General features: G+C 39.4%; 1 protein-coding gene across 1 annotated transcript in view; it reads right to left on the bottom strand.

The window, feature by feature from the left end:
- The window catches only part of FAM117B (family with sequence similarity 117 member B), a gene marked incomplete at both ends in the record, with an annotated part of 65107 nt that overhangs the window by 17242 nt on the left and 26193 nt on the right, over positions 1–21672 (bottom strand). Inside the window, 3 exons of the mRNA XM_080690046.1 lie at positions 1358–1471; positions 3339–3431; positions 12446–12597. Coding sequence (XP_080546172.1) covers positions 1358–1471; positions 3339–3431; positions 12446–12597 — 359 coding nt within the window. The remainder of the gene's footprint in view (positions 1–1357; positions 1472–3338; positions 3432–12445; positions 12598–21672) is intronic.

Below are 21672 nucleotides of genomic sequence, written 5' to 3' on the forward strand. Positions count from 1 at the left end.
ATTTTAATATTTTGAAATAGGGTCTCAATAGGTTGATGAGAGTCTAACTACTTGATGAGTCTGATGTTGAAACTGAAATTCTCCCGATTCAGCCTCCCAAGTATTGAAATTACAGGCCTATTTATTCCCCCACACCCAGTTAAGAGGTGTTAATATTTTCAATCTTCAGATGAGGAAAATAAAACTTAGGATAAATTATTCATCCAAGGTTTATTTTGTTTTGTTTTCTCGGGTCTAGGGATGGAACCCAGGGGCATTCGACCTCTGAACTACACCCCCTGCCCTATTTTTTATTCTTTATTTTGAAAGCGCGTCTTACTGAGTTGCAGAGAGCCTCAATAAGTAGCTGAGGCTGGCCGCAAACCACAATCCTCCGGTCTCAGCCTCCCAAATGCTGGGATTACAAGCGCAAGCCACCACACCCAGCTTCATCCAAGGTTTATTCTATAGTCAATGCTAATTTTCTATATCATTTTGCCTCCAACTAATTGAGCTGGGTAACCAAATTATACAGTCATTTTTCCTGGAGGTAATCTCAGGTCACTAAATGAAAATCATTTTATCAACTTAGTATTTTTAATTAATTACTTTATTTATTACTTTATTTATTTTGTGGTGCTGGGGACGAAATCCCACAGGCTTTCTACCTGCAGGCTACACTCCCAGACCTATTTTCTATTTTATTTGGAAACAGGGTCTAAGTTGCTGAAAGCCTCACTAAGTAGCTGAGGCTGGCTTCGAACCTATGCAATCCTCCTGTCTCATCCTCCCAAGTACTGGGATTACAAGCATGCACCACCATGCCCGGCCAGAGTCAGCATTAAAATTACTGTTTCAAATATATATTTGGACTTTTTTTCTTTCTTTTTGTGGTACTGGGGGGTGGAACTCAGGGTTTTCTACCTCCAGGCTATACTCCCAGACCTACTTTATATTTTTATTTGGAAACAGGGTCTCACTAAGTTGCTGAGAGCCTCACTAAGTAGCTGAGGCTGGTTCTGAACCTATGCAATCCTCCTGTCTCAGCCTCCCAAGCACGGGGATTAGAAGCATGCACCATCATTCCCGGCTTGGCCTTTTTTGTTTCCTACCTCCGGAGCTATACCCCAGTCCTATTTTCTTTTTTCGTTTTCTTTTTTTTGTCTTTCTTTATTTTGAAACCGGGCCCAAGTAGCTGAGGGCCTCACTACGTAGTTGATGCTGGCCATGAACATGTGATCCTCCTGTCTCAGCCTCCAAGTACTGGGATTACAAGTGTGTGCCACCATGCCCAGCTTGGACATTTTTTACCTACAAAATAACAAATCACAAAAAAAAAAAAACACCTTTCTAAAGCTTGTGGTGTCCTCGCTCCTACCTGACTCTGATTAATAGCTGCATGGTTGCCATGAAATGGAGACTGTCTTTCTTTATCTCGATGATGCCGACTGCTGTGTTTACTTCTCTGTAACTGCTGGCGTAATTTTGCAATCTGGAAAAGAGAGAAACAAATACACCATAATGTTTTCACAATAAATAAAAATATATTCTTGCTTAATAAGAACCAGTAAAACTATCCTTAATAAATCCTCTGAATTTTAAAACCATACCACAAAATCTAGTTTATTGTACAAAACTTTATATATATATATATATGCACACTCACATTTATACATATTTTTCTTCTAAAGAGAAACAATACTATATTCCAATATAGTTTTCAGTCTTCAAGCTTCCGAAATACTAACCAAATGAAGTTCTCAGCACTTAGGATAAATTACACTTCAAGTAATTCAAAGCAATAATTATTCTCTCATTGCCCTTAACCTATGTCAACTTTTTTCAGATCTCTTTATGAAATAACCTAATTTTCAATACCTCCAAAAATGAAATAACATTTAAAAATCTAGTCAAGATATGAAGTACATTCACAGATACAATCTTTAAATAGTAAATGCAATTTCAATGACTATCCTGGTATTATTCCTTGATTGAATTTTTCTTTTATTTCAACATTATGTGTAAAATGCCAATGTTGTCGATTATGGGCACAGACAATGGGTAATTATAGCATAGAACCATAATCAAGTTGGTTATTCTGAGTCACCAAATTTCAGAAACATCATATACAGAAAAATTAATGTAACTTTGCTGTATCACTGCAGTTTTATAAGTCTCCCTTTTATTGGCGATACTGAGGGTGGAACCCTATGGCATTCTACCTCCGAGTTACACCCCAGCCCTATGTGTGTGTGTGTGTGTGTGTGTGTGTGTGTGTGTGTGTGTGTGTGTGTTTTGGGAGGGCAGGTCTGGGGATGAAAACCAGGGCATTCTACCTCCGAGCTACACCCCCTATTATTTATTTATTTATTTATTTATTTATTTATTTATTTATTTATTTATTTATTTTTGTGGTATTGGGGGTGGAACCTAGAGGCTATATTCTATATTCCCAGCCCTATTTTATATTTTATTTGGAAACGGGGTCTCACTAAGTTGCTGAGAGCCTCACTAAGTAGCTGAGGCTGGCTTCAAACCTGTGAGATCCTCCAGTCTCAGACTCCCAAGTGTGGGGATTATAAGCATCTGCCACCACGCCCAGCTTTTATTCTTATTTTGAGACAGGGTCTCACCAAGTCACGGAAGGTCTCACTAAGTAGCTGAGGCTGTACCCGAACCCCAATCCTCCAGTCTCAGCCTCCTGAATGCTAGAATTATAAGATATCCTATTTAATATTCCTTATTTTGAAACAGGGTCTCATTAAGTTGTAAAGGACCTCAGTAAATAGCTGAGGCTGTCCTCAAACTGTGATCCTCCTTTCTCAGCCTCCCAAGTACTAGAATTACAAGTGTGTGCCACAGCAACCAGCTTAAATCTGCTACTCGTATTATAGACAAGGTATAGATTCTCTTATCAAAAAAAGGACAAAAAGTTCCCACATAACCAGGTAAGTAGTGTATATATTTCATTATGAAATGAACACAATAACTCAACTGTTTTTCTATTCTTTCTCAAGGGGGAAAAATACAGAAAATGGAAAATCCTTACTGCCCACAACTTAAAAGAAGTAGAGGCATGGCATATGCTTGTAATCTCAGTACTTTGGAGGCTCAGAGACAGGAAGATCACAGGTTCGTGACCAGCCTCAGCTACTTAGTGAAGCTCTCTACAACTTAGTGAAACCCTTTTTCAAAATAAAGAATTAAAAATGAAAACGGGGGTGTAGCTCCGAGATAGAATACCCTTGGGTTCCATCCTCCATAACACACACACACACACACACACACACACACACACACACACAGTAGTAGTAAAATGAAAGAGCCAAATTTCCAATTCCTTGGAAAAATTTCCTGACCTCTTTAAGTTGATCTGTGCTGCCCCAGGATGCTGAACGCTTGTGAGACCCTTTTTTCTTTTCAACGTATTCTTCAGCCCATGCACTCTCTGTCTGTAATGGAAAAAAAGAGGGGGACATTTTAACACAAGTCATTTAATAATAATGGATGCCACATTGTTTCTATTTTAAGAATACATTCCCATTATCAAAAATGAGATATTAGAATATTACTTAAAGCCGGGCGTGGTGGCGCACGCTTGTAATCCCCGCGCTTGGGACAGGAGGATCGCGCAGGTTCGAAGCCAGCCACGCGTGCTGGCTTAGGAGACCCTGTTTCCAAATAAAAATGTAAAAATAGGTCTGGGAGTGTAGCCCAGAGGTAGAAGGGCTTCCAGGAACCCCAGTACCACCAAAAAAAAAAAAAAAAAAAAAAAAAAAGAATATTACTTAAAGCCAGGGGTGGTGTTACACCTTGTAATCCCAGCGCTTAGGAGGCTGAGACAGGAGGATCGCACAGGTTCAAAGCCAGCCTCAGCTACTGAGTGAGGCTCTCAGCAACTTAGTGAGACCCTGTTTCCAAATAAAGTATAAAATAGGTCTGGGAGTATAGCCCAGAGGTAGAAAAGCTCCTGGTTTCCACCCTCACCACACACACACAAAAAAATTATTCTTACTTGTTGTTATTGTTATTGTTACTAGGGTTTGAAACCAAAGACATCATAGTTCTGAGCTATACCCTATCCCAATTTTATTTCTTATTTTAAAACAGAGACTTGCAAAATTACAGAGGCTTGACTCAAACTTGTGATCCCCTTGTCTTAGTCTCCCAAGTATTTGAGGGTTACAGGTATGTTCCACCATGTCCAGCTTTTACACAATTTTATACTGTAAGCAAAGCTTTTACTGAACAAAGTATAGAGATGCATGCTAGTAATAACCTGACATTCTTTTTTTCCCTAACATTCTTGTACTCTTATTCTTTGCTAAGCACATTCTTTTCTTATGCTATATCTGATTTAACACAAATAAAAAGTCCTACAAGTTTTGCAGATAAGGAAACTATGACAATAAGAAGTTAGATAAAAATTACCTAAGGTCTCACTTACAGTTAGAAAGTGGGAAAGTCAAGAAATAAGCCAAAGACTCAAAAGTACATAATCTTTATATTATGTCTACTCTTGCTTTAAGTATATGCAGAGAATAGCCTCAAAAAATGGAAAGACTTTAGTGGCTATACCAAATCCCAAATTTAAATAGTGTATCAGAAATTTTTAAAAAATATTGTGTCATGAATTTTTGGCATTTGAAAATATTCTTCACGTAGGCACATTAACACACGTCTGTAGTCAAGTACTTAAGAAGCTGAAGCAGGAAGGTAATTTGAGACTACAAGTCCAAGACTAGCCTGGGCAACATAGCAATACCTGTCTTGCCCAGGCGTGGTGGCACACATCTGTAATTCCAGTACTTGGGAAGCTGAGACAGGAGGGTCACAGTCTCAAGACCAGCCCCATAATGTAGTAAGGCTCTCAGCATCCTAATGAGACCTTGTTTCAAAACCAAAAAATAAGCCGGGCATGGTGACGCACGCTTGTAATCCCCGCACTTGGCAGGCAGAGGCAGGAGGATCACGCAGGTTTGAAGCCAGCCACGCTGGCTAAAGAGACCCTGTTTCCACATAAAAGCATAAAAACAGGTCTGGGAGTGTAGCCCGTGGGAGTGTAGCCAGAGGTAGAAGGGCTTCCAGGAATCCCAGTACCATCATAAATAAATAAATAAATAAATAAATAAATAAATAAATAAATAAATAAATGAATGAATGAATGTTGGGGTTTAGCTTGGAGGTAGAATGCCCCTGGGGTTCAATCCCTAAATAAAACAAACTCACAATAACCATGATGAAAAAGCTACTTTGTAGATATAATTTCAAACTAGAGGGTTGTTTCTTTAAAATTTTAAACTTGGTCTATGAGAAATGTTGGTATTTTAATGGGAATTGCATTGAATCTATAGATCACTTTTGGCAGAATGGCCATTTTGATGATATTAATTCTGCCTTTCCATGAGCAAGGGAGATCTTTCCATCTTCCAAGGTCTTCTTCAATTTCTTTCTTTAATGTTTTGTAGTTTTCTCTGTAGAGGTCTTTTACATCTTTGGTTAGGTTTATTCCTAGGTATTTTATTGGTTTAGAGGTTATAGTAAATGGAATAGTTTTCTTTATTTCTTTCGTTGTGGAATCATTGTTGGCATAAAGAAAAGCAACTGATTCCTTTAGGTTGATTTTGTATCCTGCAACTTTGCTGAATTGGTTAATCAGCTCCAGAAGTCTTTTGGTTGAGTTCATTGGATCTTCTAGATAAAGAATCATATAATCTGCAAATAAGGATAGTTTTAGCTCCTCTCTTCCTATTTGAATTCCTTCTCTTGTCTTATTGCTGTGGCAAGAGTCTCAAGGACTATATTGAAAAGGAGAGGTGATAATGGGCATCCTTGTCTTATGCCTGATTTTAAAGGGAATTCTTGCAGTTTTTCTCCATTCAATATGATGTTGGCTTTGGGTTTATTGTATATAGCCTTAATGATGTTGAAATATGTTCCTTCTACTCCAATTTTCTGCAGTGTTTTTAACATAAATGGGTGTTGGATTTTGTCGAATGCTTTTTCAGCATCTATTGATATGATCATGTGGTTTTATATGGAGGAAGAAAAGACCCAGAATAGCCAAAGTAATTCTCAGCAACAAGAACCAGGCAGGAGGCATCACAATCCCAAATTATACTATAGAGCAATAGTAGTAAAAACAGCATGGTATTGGCACAACAATAGGCAGACTGACCAGTGGAACAGAATAGAAGATAACAGAAACAAACCCACACATCTATAGTCAACTGATCTTTGACAAAGAGGCCAAACTTATGCGCTGGAGAAAAGACAGCCTTTTCAACAAATGGTGCTGGGAGAACTGGCTATCCATTTGTAAAGTTTATCTGAATCCTTACTTCTCACCATGCACAGGAATCAACTGAGATGAATCAAAGACTTAGAAATTAGACTAAAGACTGTGAAGTTATTAGAGAAAGGCATGGGATCTACACTCCAAAGCGCAGGAAATTAAAGCAAGAATTAATAAGTGGGATCTCTTCAAACTAAAAATTTTCTTCTCATCAAGGAAACCATAAAGAACCTAAAGAGGAAGCCTACAGAATGGGAGATCTTTACCAGCCACCACTCTGATTAGGGGGCTAATATCCAGAATATACAAAGAGTTCAAGAGACTCTACAAACAACCCAATCAAGAAATGGGCAAATGAAATGAATAAACATTTCACAAAAGAAGAGATACAAATGGCCAATAGATACATGAAAAGATGTTCAACATCACTAGCCATGAGGGAAATGCAAATCAAAACTACGCTGAGATTTCATCTAACCCCAATCAGAGTGGCAAACATAAAGAAATCAAACAACAACAACTGCTGGCGAGGATGTGGGGAAAGAGGAACTCTTTTACACTGCTGGTGGGAGTGCAAAGTAGTTCAGCCACTATGGAGATCAGTATGGAGATTCCTTTTAACTGGGAATAGATCCGGCTATACCACTCCTGGGTATCTTTCCAAAGGGGTTGAAATCAGAGAACTACATTAACATATGCATACCCATGTTCATAGCAGCACAGTTTATAATAGCCAAAATATGGAACCAACCTAGATCTACATCAACAGATGAATGGATTGCAAAATTATGGGAAACACACACAATGGAATTCTATTCAGCTATAAAGAAAAATAGCATTTGCAAGAAGATGGAAGGAACTAGAGAACATTATGTTAAGTGAGATTAGTCAAGCACAGAAAGAGAAGGGACATATGTTTTCTCTAATATGTCCAAGCTAGGGAGTAGTGGTAATACCAGAGGGACTCCAGATGATGGAGGGGAAGTCTCAGCAAAACTTGAATGGAAGGTTAGGAGAGGAAGAATGCTGAGGTTGTTCAATGGAGGAGTTATATACGAATATGTATAATAGCATAAATACAACATGATTAACCTGAACACTCTCTATTGGGGGGGAGGGAAAGGGAGGGGGAAGGGCATGAAGCACAATGTAAATGTACACCACTCTCAGTATGTTCTACTTATAAAAAATAAAAATTTTAAAAAAATTTAAAAAAATTTAAACTTGTATCTCAGCATTATAGTTCAGTATTTAACTTAGGTCTTAAGGCTGACATTCTCAAACATAACTGGGGAGGGGGGGTGTTGGTTTATATTTCTCTCTATATAAAGAAGTAAGTCCGGCAAGGTGGTATAAGCCTGTAACTCCATTACTTGGGAAGCTGAGAAAAGAAGACCATAGGCTGGAGACCAGCCTCAGCAACTTAGAAAACGCTCAACCACCTAGCAAGACTCTGTTTCAAATAAAAAAAATAAAAGGGAGCTGGGCAGGTGGCACATGCTTGTAAATCCCAGCGCGTGAGAGGCTGAGACAGGAGGATCACACAGGTTCGAAGCCAGCCTCAGCTACTTAGTGAGGCTCTCAGCAACTTAGTGAGACCCTGTTTCCAAATAAAGTATAAAATAGATCTGGGAGTATACCCCAGAGGTAGAAAAGCCCCGGGTTCCACCCCCAGTACCACAAAATAAATAAATAAATAAATAAATAATAAATAAATAAATAAATAAGAAAATCTACAGAGATAAAATAAACTCCTTAATATAGAAAGTAAAAAGTAAGACTGCAGAAGTCTGTAGAGAATATATCTTGTTTGTGAAGGGGATTTAAAAAAAATAACCTTTTTCGCTTTATCCAGTTTTGCAGCCTCCAGAAAAAAAACTTATTTTGGCAAACATCATCAATGGATACTAAAATAATTAGGTAAGAAGTCATTAGAAAAGCAGGTGTGGTGGCCCACACTTGTAATCCCAGAATTTGGGAGGTGGAGATCAGAGGATCGCAGTTCACGGACAGCCTTAGCTATTTAGCAAGGCCCTTTTCCCAACTCACTGGGACCATGTTTAAAAAAAAAAAAGCCAGGCGTGGTGGCGCATGCTTGTAATCCCCACGCTTGGGAGGCAGAGACAGGAGGATCGTGCAGGTTCGAAGCCAGCCACGTGTGCTAGCTTAGGAGACCCTGTTTCCAAATAAAAATATAAAATAGGTCTGGGAGTGTAGCCCGGAGGATGAAGGGCTTCCAGGAACCCCAGTACCACCAAAAAAAAAAAAAAAAAAAAAAGAAAAAAAAATTAGGGCTGTGGGTGTAGCTCAGAGGTATAATGCCCCTAGGTTCCATCCCCAGTACCGCAAAAAAAAAAAAAAAAAAAAAAAAAATTACTTGCTGACTAAAAAACAAAAAAGGTTCATTTATACATGTATAGGATTTTAAAAAACCTATGTTATTAAAAAAATATGAGAATGTACTGTTCTTAGATTAAAACAGATTAAAGAGAAATAAATACAACCTAGAAATCTCAGATTAGACCCTAGTTAAAAAATAAAGGGGCTGGGCGTGGTAATCCCCGCGCTTAGAAGGCAGAGACAGGAGGATCACGCTGGTTCAAAGCCAGCCAGGCTGGCTTAAGAGACCCTATTTCCAAATAAAACTATAAACTAGGTCTGGGAGTATAGCCCGGAGGTAGAAGGGTTTCCAGAAACCCCAGTACCACAAAAAAAAAAAAAAAAAAAAAAAAGAATCTGGGCCAGGTATGGTGGCACACACCTGTAAATCCCTATAATCCCAGTACTTGGGAGGCTGACACAAGAGGATTTCAGGTTCAAAGTCAAACTCAGCAATTTCATGAGAATGCCTCTGGTGGGTTCAATCTCAGTACCTAAAATAAAAAATAACCTAGGAGTGGGAGTATAACTTGGGAGGTAGAATGCCCTTGGGTTCAATTTCCAGTAACCCTCCACAAAAAAAAAAAAAAAAAAAATCTGAAAATTTGAACTATTTTAGAATCTTATTAGGCTTACCTGAGGCAGGCAAAGCTACTAAGAGCCAAAAGAGAATTTATTCTGAGGCCAATGGAATTAAATCTGGAGAAAAGACTTTTTTTTTCTTTTTGAGGTACTGGGGATGAAACCCAGGGGCATTCTACCTCCAAGCTCCACCCCCAGCCCTAGTTTTTATTCTTTATTTTGAAACAGGGTCTCACTGAGTTGCAAAGGGCCTCACTAAGTAGCTGAGGCTGTCTGCAAACTGTGATCCTCCTGTCTCAGCCTCCCGAATGCTGAGATTACAAGCTTGCACCACCATGCCCAGCTAAAACTTATCATTTTCTTTCCCTCCATTTCCAACCAGTGGACCAAGGTTTTACTCAAAATAGCAACTGTTACTCAGAAAGTCATTTAAAAAACAAGCCAGCAAAGCCTGAAAGAAGGGATAGGGGGAGAAAGAAGGCTGAGGTTAATTAATGGAAAAGCTACTTTTTGTTGTTGTTGTTTTGTGTGTGTGTGTGGTACTGGGATTCCTGGAAACCCTTTTCTACTCCCAGACCTATTTTTTATATTTTTATTTGGAAACAGGGTCTCTTAAATAAGCGAGGGCTTCAAACCTGTACAATCCTCCTGTCTCCGCCTCCCAAGCGCGGGGATTACAAGCATGCACCACCACGCCCAGCAAAAGAGCTACATTTGAATGTGTGTATACATGTGAATATAACATAGTTAACCTGGATACTCAGTGTTAGGAGGGAGGGAAAGTGGAAAGGGTGGGGCACCAAGTACTGTGTAAATATATGCCATTGTCAGCATGATCCACATTATCAAAAAAATATATATATGCCATTGTCAGCATGATCCACCAATTAAAAAAAAAAAAAAAAGCCAGGCAAGGTGGTGCACGTCTAAGATCCAAGTATTTGGAAGGAAGAGAAGGATCTCAGATTTGATTTGAGGCCAAGTGTAGTAACTTACCAAGATCCTATTTCAAAATGAAAAACAAAAAGGGCTGGGGTATAGATAAGAAGTAGAATGCTTCTGGGTTTAATCCCCAGTACCACAAGAGTAATAATAAAAGAAAAAAAATTTTTTTTTTTTTTTTTGATGGTACTGGGGTTTCTGGAAGCCCTTCTACCTCTGGGCTACACTCCCAGACCTATTTTTACATTTTTTAAAATTTGGAAACAGGGTCTCCTAAGCCAGCGCGCATGGCTGGCTTCGAACCTGCGCGATCCTCCTGTCTCCGCCTCCCAAGCGCGGGGATTACAAGCGTGCACCACCACGCCCGGCTAAAAGAAATTTTTTAAAAAACCACCCAGACATGGTGGCGTATGCTTGTAATCTCAGTATTTGGGAGGCAGAGACAGACTGGTTTGAGGTTAATCTCTTCAATTTATTAAGGCTCTGTGTCATAAATGTGAAGAAAAAAAACCCAAAAAAACAGGTATGTAGCACATGCCTATTACTCCAGTACTCAGAAGGCTGAGACAGAAGGATCACAGGTTTGAAGCCAGACATGGCCTGTGGTCAGCCTCAGCAACACAGTGAGACTCTCAGCATTCATGAATGAATGAATGAATGAATGAATGAATGAATAAGCAGGGCTGAGAGTGCAGCTCAAGGGTACACAATAATGTAGTCTTTACTTTTTGTTTTGGTGGTACGGAAGGTTGAACCCAGGGGCTTTCTACTTCTAAGCTATACCTCCAGCCCTATTTTTTAGTTTTATTTTAAAATAGTGTCTGGTTAGGTTGATGAGAGTCTCACTACATTGTTAAGGCTATCTTTTAACCTGCAATCCTCCAATCTCAGCCTTCCAAGTACTGAGATTACAGGTATGCACCACACCCAGATCTAGTAATCCTAAAAGCAAAGATTTTTTTTTGTTTGTTTGTTTGGTTTTGGTGGTACTGGGGATGGAACCCAGGGACCTTCTACCTCCGGGCTACACTCCCACCTATTTTATATTTTATTTTTGGAAACAGGGTCTCTTTATTGTTTGTTTGTTTTGGTTTTGGGTTTTTTTTTTAAGATTTAAAGAAGTTTATTAGAAAGATAGAAATACAGAAAATAGAAATACAGCCCCATGCCAAAATGGCATGGGTGGGGGGTGAGTCGAAATGAATACACCCGGAAACAGGGTCTCTTAAGCCAGCAAAGGCTGGCTTTGAACCTGCGCGATCCTTCTGTCTCAGCCTCCCAAGCGCAGGGATTACAAGCGTGTGCCACCACGCCCGGCTAAAGTAAGGATTTTTAAATCTAAGTTCCAAATCTTAAAAATATTGTGATGTTCCAAAGGAATTTATAAAGAATAAACATAAAGGTCTGGGATGAAGCCTGGTGTGGTGGCCCACACTTGTAATCCCCGCGCTTGGGAGGCGGAGACAGGAGGATCGCTCAGGTTCATAGTTAGCCTCACTGGCTTAAGAGACCCTGTTTCCAAATTTTAAAAATATATAAAATAGATCTGGGAGTGTAGCCCGGAGAAAGAAGGGCTTCCAGGAACCCCAGTACCACCAGAAAGGTCTGGGATGTATCACAGTGGTAGAGTGCTTGCCTAGCATGTATGAGGCTCTGGGCTCAAACCACAGCACTGAAAGAACAAAAGAGTTAGGAGGAAGCTGGGTAAGGTGGTGCATGCTTGTAATCCCAGCATTTGGGAGGCTGAGACAAGGACTGTGGTTCGTAAACAGCCTCAGCTACTTAGTGAGGCTGTTTGTAACTCAGTGAGACCCTGTTTAAAAATAAAGAATAATAAAAAAAATAGAGCTGGGGGTGTAGCTCAGAGGTATAATGCCCCTGAGTTCCATCTGCAGTACCACAAAAAACAAAACAAACAAAAACAAGAATTTAAAAAAGCTGGGGGTGGAGCTTGGAGATAGAATGCCCCTGGGGGTTCCATCCCTAGTACTGAGGAAAAAAAACGAAAAAAATAAAATAAAAATGTTAGGAAGAGAAATATACATCCAAAAACTATCTGTATTACTTGGGGGAACTCTTAAAATGCACATTCTCAGGCCCAAACAAGATTTATTATAGAATATCTGGAGATCAGGCCCAGGAATCTACACTTTTGATGAGGTTTTCAGGAAATTCTAACATACAGTAATGTTTCCAAAATTTGAACAGAGTAGAACAAATGAGAAATGGCTGCAGAGTAAAATACTTTAAGAACTATGATAAACATACTTGTGTTGCTTTGTCCCTCATGCAAGGTGCAGCTTGTCCACGACTGTCACGAGGCCAGTGCCCAGCAAGGTATGGAGCTGCAAGTGTATCCAGGGAAGAAGTGCGGCGGATAATACTGGAGGGGCTTGAAGAAGGTAGTCGTGTTTTGTCACCTATATTTAAGGCAAAATATGTATTTTTAAACATAGCTTAGGATTAAAACAAAGCAGAAACTAAGTTTTAAACTAAACAGAAGTTCTCCAACTTAAGTATATAAAAATAAGCATCAAAAAGGAACAAGTTAATATTGTGCAAGGCCTAGGGTTTAATCCCCAACAACTAATAAAACAAAAAAAGAATAAGGTATTGATACACAGAACTTGAAAGAATCTCTGCAATTGTACTAAGTGAAAACAGTTGATACCAAATAGTCATGTACTATTTTATTTATACTACTCTAAAGTAACAAAATATTAGAAATAAAAAGGATCATTGCATGTCAGAAAAGAGTTGTAGCAACTAACAAATTAAAATATTGACTGAAAAGAAATAGGCAAGGGATATAGATTAGACTACTTCTAATTTTCTCTTCAAGTACAAAGTATTAATTTTAATATCTGGTTCATGACAACAGAATGGAGGTGTTCATTACAATAAAGTAGAATGTAGCTCTTCCTAGTCTATTTACTTTTGGATTTTATCTCTTCACCTACAAAGTTTTACCATCTGGTTCATGACAGAAAAAGTTTGTTGATGCCTGACTCACACTGCATTCTTTTATGTCTTGGTTTCTATGCTAGAACACCTTCTCTCCCTCTACCCCCTCCTCTCTTGGCAGGAGAAAGAAGTGGGCTTAGCCAATTTATGCTTAATTTTGATTTCTAAAATGGGATCCAACTATGTTGTGCAGACTGGCCTTGAATTCCTGAGCTTAAGTGATCACCCTGCCTTAGCTTCTTAAGTGCCAAGACTATAGGTGTACACCATCTTAATAGACTTAAAACTTGTAAATAAATGAATGTATGCATAAGATTATATTAATAATATTACAGAAGTTGGGTGTGGTGGTGCACGTTTGTAATCCCAGCTTTTGGGAGGCGGAGACAGGAGGATCACAGGTTCGCAGACAGCCTCAGCTACTTAGTGAGGCCCTCTGCAACTCAGTGAGACTCTGTTTCAAAATGAAGAATAAGAAATAGGGCTGGGGGTGTAGCTCAGAGGCAGAATGTCCCTGGGTTCCATCCCCAGTACTGCAAAAAATATCTTAATAAATAATAACTATAAATAATAATAATAATAGTTATTATTAATATTATAGTCTAGGTCTATATAATGGAAAATACTTTGTCTTTTTTGTTGTTGTTGTGGTACTGGGGATAGAACCTAGGGGCTTTTCTACCTCTGGGCTATACTCCCAGACCTATTTTACACTTTATTTGGAAACAGGGTCTCTTGTCTCATCCTCCCAAGCACTGAGATTACAAGCTTGTGCCACCACACCCGGCTATTTTGTCCTTCTTAAGATCCTATATGATCCCGCATTTGGGAGGCTGAAACCAGAGGATCCCAGTGTGCATGCAGCCTCAGCTACTTAGTGAGGCCCTTCACAACTCAGTAAGACCCTGTTTCAAAATAAAGAATAAAGAAATAGGGCAGGGGTGTGGCTCAGAGGTCGAATGCCTCTGGGTTCCATCCCCAGACACACATACACACATACACACACACACACACACACACACACACACACACACACACACACACACACTATATTTGTGAGAAAACTTTTTGACACCTCTCTTAACTGTATTACATTATTGTTTTAATAAAGATCTTGGATAGTTACAAGTATCAAAGTTCAGTTGTTGGTTACAGGACCCACAAAACAAAAGATTCAATTTTGCTAAGACAATGGCTATAGCAGCTGTGATGCTGATAATCTAAAAGCTGTTTCACAGACATGCCTCCAAAACATACTTTGCTTTCAAAATGGCAAATTCTATCACTAAAATAATGCCTATTTGTTATAGATGATAACCATCTCTTCATGTACTCTTTTCTTCATAGTATATATGTCCTGAGTCAATGAAACAAATATAAGCAATACACATTCACAAATTTAAAAAGGCCTCCCAAGATTATTGGAATTACTACTATTATTTCTACAATGAAATAGAGAAGATTTACACATGGTCACATTTTTTAAAATACTAAACATCTTACATTCTCAACTTTATTTATTCCATTCATTCAAACATTCTAAGGACTTGTGAGCCAGGTGGTAAAGTCCTAGAAAATATAAATAATAAGTTAAACCAGGCGTGGTGGTACATGTCTGTAATCCCAGTACTTGGGAGGTTGAAACAGGAGGATCATGGGATCTAGGTCAGCCTCAGCAACACAGCAAGACCTATCTCAAACTAAAAAATAAAATGTTGTTGGGGGTATAGCTCAGAGATAGTATGTCCTTGGGTTCAGTACTCTCCCCCACAAACACACAGAATAAGTTACAGCCTGCAGTAAAGGCACACTACACCCAGCTTTTCATTATTCCATTTCCATTCATTCAAGTTCCTCAAACCAATAGGATGTGGTGTCCTAATTATGAGGTTCCTAGAGGGGAGGAAACCCTAAAAGAGCAAAGATGACCCAAAGATTCCCAGCCTAAGTGAACAAAAGCTGTATTTGTAAGGAAGTCCACAGGAAGAGACTCTGACAGCAGACAAGACCCTTCAAGATCTGGCCTGTTCAACCTCACTTTTTTGTCTGCACTGTCTTAATCCCTACCAAGCCCATAGAGTTTCAGTCCTCAGTACATGCCACGCCCTTACATGCCTCTAGATCTTTGTCTCTACCTAGAGCACCCTCATATCTTTTTTCTTTGTTTTAATTTAACCTTTCAAATTCAGTTCAGATATAATTTCATCTGGAAAAATCTTCCTTGAACAGTCTCACCCAAGTCTAAGAAATACAAGATCAGCTGACTCCTGTGTGCTGCAGCAGCACGGTTCACTGAAAAGCTCTGGCTATTCCTATGCTCCACTCTGGAATCAGATCTTGCAAATCATATTTTCCCCTCATCCCAATGATCAGACAGTGCTTGACATACAGGAGGTATCTCCTGAAATGACCAATGAAAAAATTAATTTTCTTGGTTAACAAAGAAAGATCATTTATCCTAAATAAGGTGAACTTTAAAAAACAACTCCTAATGTTAATGTATTCTATCAACAAAAGCAGGTATGTACAAGAAATTCAGATGCTTTTTTAAATTAATTCAAAGTAAATTTAAAAATGGCTCAAACTTGACTTGTTCTTTAAAAATCAATCCTTTAGAGAGGTTAACTACATACAGCAGGGTGTGGCACAAAAAATTTCAGTGAATGCCTTAGGCTCTAGAGTTCACAGCTCCCCAATTACCAGTACCAACCAGCTCAACTGGTTCCTGGGTAACTATAATGGTAGTAGGAGAGCATCCCAAACCATGGCCCCTGGGTATTACTGTACACAGGTTCTACAAACTTTGCTATATTAGTGTTCGATTTAGGTATTTGTAGAACATGATTAAGCACTGGCTAAAAGCTATTTCCTACTATCTACAAAATGAATAAATCAGATAAATTATACATATGCATTTGCTTAGAAAGGGGAAAACCCTTATTTTCAATAATAAAATAACAACTATATGAATACAGTAGGAAAAAAAAGTCCCAGTAAGTCAACCAACTTTCACAGACACCACTTTTTTTCCTTCAGTACTTTAGATTGAACCCAGGGTTGCTCTATCACTGAGCTAAATCCCTGGTCTTTTTATTTATTTATTTATTTATTTATTTATTTATTTCAGTTTGAGACAAAGTGTTGCTAAGTTGTTCAGGCTGGCCTCAAACTTTCTGAGGTCCCTCTACGTCAGCTTCTGAGTCGCTGAGATTTCAGGTGGGTGCCTCTGTGCCAAGTAACACCATTTTAAAGAATATTTAGTTTCTAAAATCTGTCCACATTTATACACACATGCAATTTTATGAAAATGACGTGCTATTAGGCATACAATTACTTTTTGTAGAGAGAAATAAAAAGCGGTATGATCAGAGTTTTGAGGCCAGCCTCAGCAACTTACCATCTGCAACTTACTGAGATGCTGTTTGAAGGAAAAAAAAAAAAAAGATAACTGTGGTGGTGCATGCCTGTAACGCCAGTGTTTGGGAGTTTCAGCCAGGAGGATCCAAAATTTACAATCAGCCTCAGCAATGTAGCAAGGTCTTCAGCAACTTAGTGAGACCCTGTTTCCCAAATAAAATATAAAATAGGGCTAGGGGTGTAATACAAGAGATAGAAGGCGCCAGGCAAGTATCACAAATTAATTAACTAAATAATAAAATAAAAGGGCTGGGGGTGTAGCTCAAAGGTTGAATGCTCCTGGGTTCAATCCCCAGTACCAGTACCCAGTACCATATAAAGGACCTTATTTAATTGCAATAAATGTTTATCTACAACACATAACCACTTTTTTTGTGTGTGTGTGGGTCTGGGCATGGAACCCAGTGGCATTTGACCTCTGAGCTATACCTTCTGCCCTATTTTTTATTCTTTATTTTGAAACAGGGTCTCACTGAGTTGCAAAGGGCCTAAGTAGCTGAGGCTGTCTGTGAACCAATATTCTCTGGTCTCAACCTCCCAAATGCTGAGATTACAAGTGTGGGCCACCACATCCGCTCACATCACCACTTTTAATGTTCTATTAGATAAACCGGGTGTGGTGGTTCATGCTTGTAATCTCAGTACTTGGGAGGCTGAGACAGGAAGATCACAGGTTCATGGCCACCTTCAGCAATCTCATGAGGTCCTCTGCAACTTAGTGAGACCCCATTTCAAAATAAAACATAAAAACAGGGCTGGGGGTGTATCTTGGAGGTAGAATGCCTCTGGGTTCAATCCTTAGTAACACACACACCCAAAAAAAAATGCTATTAGGTGAATACACAATAACTTAATCCCTTTATTTATTTATTTTGGTGGTACTGGGGTTCCTGGAAACCCTTCTACCTTCGGGCTACACTCCCAGACCTATTTCATATATATATATTTTGGAAACAGGGTCTCTGACTCTGAACCAGCGTGATCCTCCTGTCTCCGCCTCCCAAGCCTGGGTTTTATAAGCATGTGCCACCACGCCCGGCTACTTAATCCCATATAGATGGACACTTTCATAACAGACATCCCAATTAAGGGAGGCTAAGACAGGAGGACTGCAGGTTTGAGACCAGCCTCAGCAACTTAGCAAGACCTTGTTTCAAAATTTAAAAAACGGGGGAAGAGTTATGGGTTGTTATGGTTAGATATAGAATGGCCCCTTGAAGAGCTCATAAATTGGTGTTTGTAGCTGATATCATTTAGTCATGAGAGTTATAATCCCAGAAGTGAATAAACTCATAGTAACAGATTTACATGGGTGGTACTTAGTAGACAGGTAGTATGTGGCTAGAGGTGGGTCCTTGGGGGTGAGGCCCTGGGGATTATATAGAGTTCCTGCCAGGCCTGGTGGTTCACACTTGTAATCCCAGTACTTGGAAGGCTAAAACAGGAGGATCGTGGTTCATGGATAGTCTCAGCTACTTGGTGAGGCCTTCTGCAACTTAGCGAGCCCCTGTTCCAAAATAAAGAATAGAATGTCCCTGGGTTCAATCTCCAGTACCACAAAATAAATAAATAAATAAATAAATAAATAAATAAATAGTTCCTGTTGGGTGTGGTCATCCACATTTGTAAACACAGTACTTAGGAGGCTGAGACTTAAAGATCCCAGGTTCAAAGCCAGCCTCAGCTACTTAATGAGGCCCTCTGCAACTTAGTGAGACCCTGTTTCAAAATAAAGAATAAAAACTAGTACTGGAGATGTAGCACAGGTAGATTGCTTGAGTTAAATCCACAGTACCATTAAAAAAAAAAAAAAAAAGCTGTCCATGGTGGCACACGCTTGTAATCCCCGTGCTTGGGAGGCGGAGACAGGAGGATCGTGCTGGTTCGAAGCCAGCCTCACTGGCTTAAAGGACCTTGTTTCCAAATATATATATAAAATAGGTCTGGGAGTGTAGCCCAGAGGTAGAAGGGCTTCCAGGAACCCCAGTACCACCAAAAAAAAAAAAAAAAAAAAAAAACAGAAGAGTTCCTCTTCTTCATGTTCATCTTGCTTTTGGCTGCTATGTTGTGAACAGAGCCCATATCCTCTCCCCTCATATGCCCTGAGATACATGGTCCCCAGATTCACATGGACTGAACCCCAAATTTATTTGTAAGGAAATAATCTTTCCTCAAAGTTATGCGTCAGATCTTCATATTATAGCTCTAAGAATACTGATAGAAACAGGGAATTAGCTCACATGTCTATAGAATGGTCCTGGGCTCAATTTCCAGTAACACAAAGGAGAAAGAGGTAAGGAGGAGAGGAAGAGGGAAAAAATAACTTCTACCAGAAAATTCTGGGGGGGAAAAATCCCTATAGTTTTTAACCATTTAAAATAAATGAACTTGTAATTCCAGTACTTGAGAGGCTGCGACAGGAGGATCGCCAAGTACACAGCCAACTGAGGCCTCCACAACTTAATGAGGCCATGTTTCAAATTAAAGAATAAGCCAGGCGTGGTGGTGCACGCTTGTATTCCCCGAGCTTGGGAGGTGGAGACAGGAGGATGCCTCCTGAATGCTGGGATTAAAAGCATGCACCACCACGCCCAGCTGTGTCACAAGTTTATTCCTTTTTATTTCTGAGTATTCCGTTGTATGGATATGACAATTAATTTACGTGAAAACTTGACTGAGCTATGGGATGCCCAGATAAACATTATTATGTGTCTGAGTTTTTATTAGATTAACACTGGAATGAGTAGACTAAGTAAAGCAAACTGCCCTCCCCAATGTGAGTGACTCTCAACCAATGCTATGAAGACCTGAATAGAACAAAAAAGAGAATTCATTCTGCCTGTCTTTGAGCTGGAAAATCAGCTTCCTGCCATCTTCAGACTCAAGACTAGAACTTATACTTTCAGCTTTCTTGTTCTCAAGCCTTCAGATTCAAGACTGGAACTACAACTGGGCCATCCTAGGTATCTAGCTTGCCCACTGCAGATCAGGGACGTCTCAGCCTCTATTACTGCATGAGCCAATTGCTTTCTGTGTGTGTGTATATATATTTATTGTGTCAATAAACTATGTATTCATCATATTGGTTCCATTTCCAGAGAAACCAAACTAATCGGTTATCCAATAAACTATTAATAGATTATTGGATTGTTCTCGTTTTGGTTTGTTTTTTTTTTTTTTTTTTTCCCTGCAGGTCTGGGGATGGAACCCAGGGGCATTTGACCTCCGAGCTACACCCTCTGCCCTATTTTTTTTATTCTTTATTTTGAAACCAGGTCTCACTGAGTTGCAGAGGGCCTCACTAAGTAGCTAAGGCTGTCCGGGAACCGCGATCCTCCAGGTCTCGGCCTCCCGAATGCTGGGCTTACAAGCGTGTGCCACCACGCCCGGCATTCTCGGTTTTTAACTATCTAGAATAAATAATATATTAAGATTTTTTTTTTTTTTTTGGCACTGAGAATTGAACCCAGGAATATTCTACCTCCAGGCAATACCCCCCAGCCCTTTTTACTTTTTATTACTTTGACAGGATCTCACTAGGTTGTGGAAAAGTTTCACTACATTGCTGAGGCAGTCCTCAAACCTGTAATCCTCCTGTCTCAGCATGCACCACCAAGCCCAGTTTGGGATTACAGGCATGCACCACCACGCCCGACTAAGCCTAAAATAATTTAACAAATATTTTGTGAGTATGTTTTCACTTATTTTGGGTAAATAATGGAAATAATGGGTCATAGGACAAGCATAGGTCTCACCTTGTAAGACACAGTAAAAGCAGGCATGGTGGCACACGCTTGTAATCCCAGCATTTGGGAGGCTGAGACAGGAGGATTGTAGTTTGCTGCCAGCGTCAGCTACTTAGTGAAGCCCTTTGCAACTCACTTGGAAACAGTGAGACCCTGTTTCAAAATAAAAGAATAAAAGACAGGGCTGAGGGTATAGCTCAGAGGTAGAATGCCCCTAGTCATTATCCAATGATTCACTGTGGCTTTAATTTGCATTTGTCCAATAACTAATAAAACTGAACATTTAGTGTGTGTGTGTGTGTGTGTTTACTGGGGATCGAAACCAGGGGCATTCTGCCTCCAACTTAACACTCCCTGCCCTATTTTATTTGTATACAAAGCCTCCCTAGGTTGATGAGTCTCACTACTTGCTGAGTCTGTCTTCAAACCTATGATCCTCTTGGGAGTCTCAGCCTCCCAAGTACTGGGATTACAGACGTGTGTCACAACGCTTAGCTGAAACTGAACATTCTAAAATGGTTTTGGCCATTCCTATATTTTCTTTGGTGAGGTGTCTGATTAAAAAAAAAAAAAAAAAAAAAAAAAACATTGTCTTTTTTTTAATTAGGTGGTTTGTCTACTTATTTATCTTTATTTGGCAGTATTGGGGATCAAACACAGAGCTTTGCACATGATATAGGTAAGAGCTCTAACTCTGAGCTACATCCCCACCCCTTTTTAAATTTTATTTTTAGATGAATTCTAAGGTACCCAGGCTGACACTGATCTTGCAATTTTCCTGCCTCAGCCTCATGGAATTATGGGCATATGTCACTATGCTTGGCTGGTTTGAATACTTATTAAACTGGATTTATGCATTCTAGATACAAGTTTTTTGTCAAATACATGTATATGAATATTTTTGCATAATCTGAGATTAGTCTTTTTTAAAGTGGTATCTTTAGAATATCAATTTTAAATTTTGATAGGTTACAATTTATCGACTACCTTTTATATTTCATGTTGTGTCCTATGAAATCTCTGGGGTAAGTTCCAAGATCAAAAAGATCTGTTCCTACCTGGCACAGTGATACACACTTGTAATCCTAGTACTTGGGAGGCTAAGAAAGGAGAATTGCAGGTTTGAGGGCATCCTCAGTCAATAGCAAGACTCTCATCAATCTAGTAAGATTCTGTTTCGGGCTGGGGGTATAGTTTGAAGGTACAGCACCCCTGGGTTCAATCCCCAGTGACATACACATACACACACCCAATTTTTTTCCTATGTTTCCTTCTAGAAATTTCTCAATTTTAGCCTATACATTTAAGTCTCTGACCCATTTGAACATTTTTGTGTACAGTCTAAGCAAAGGGTTAAGGATTACCCCC

Source organism: Muscardinus avellanarius (assembly GCF_963383645.1).
Source record: "Muscardinus avellanarius genome assembly, chromosome: 2".
Lineage (NCBI taxonomy): Eukaryota > Metazoa > Chordata > Mammalia > Rodentia > Gliridae > Muscardinus > Muscardinus avellanarius.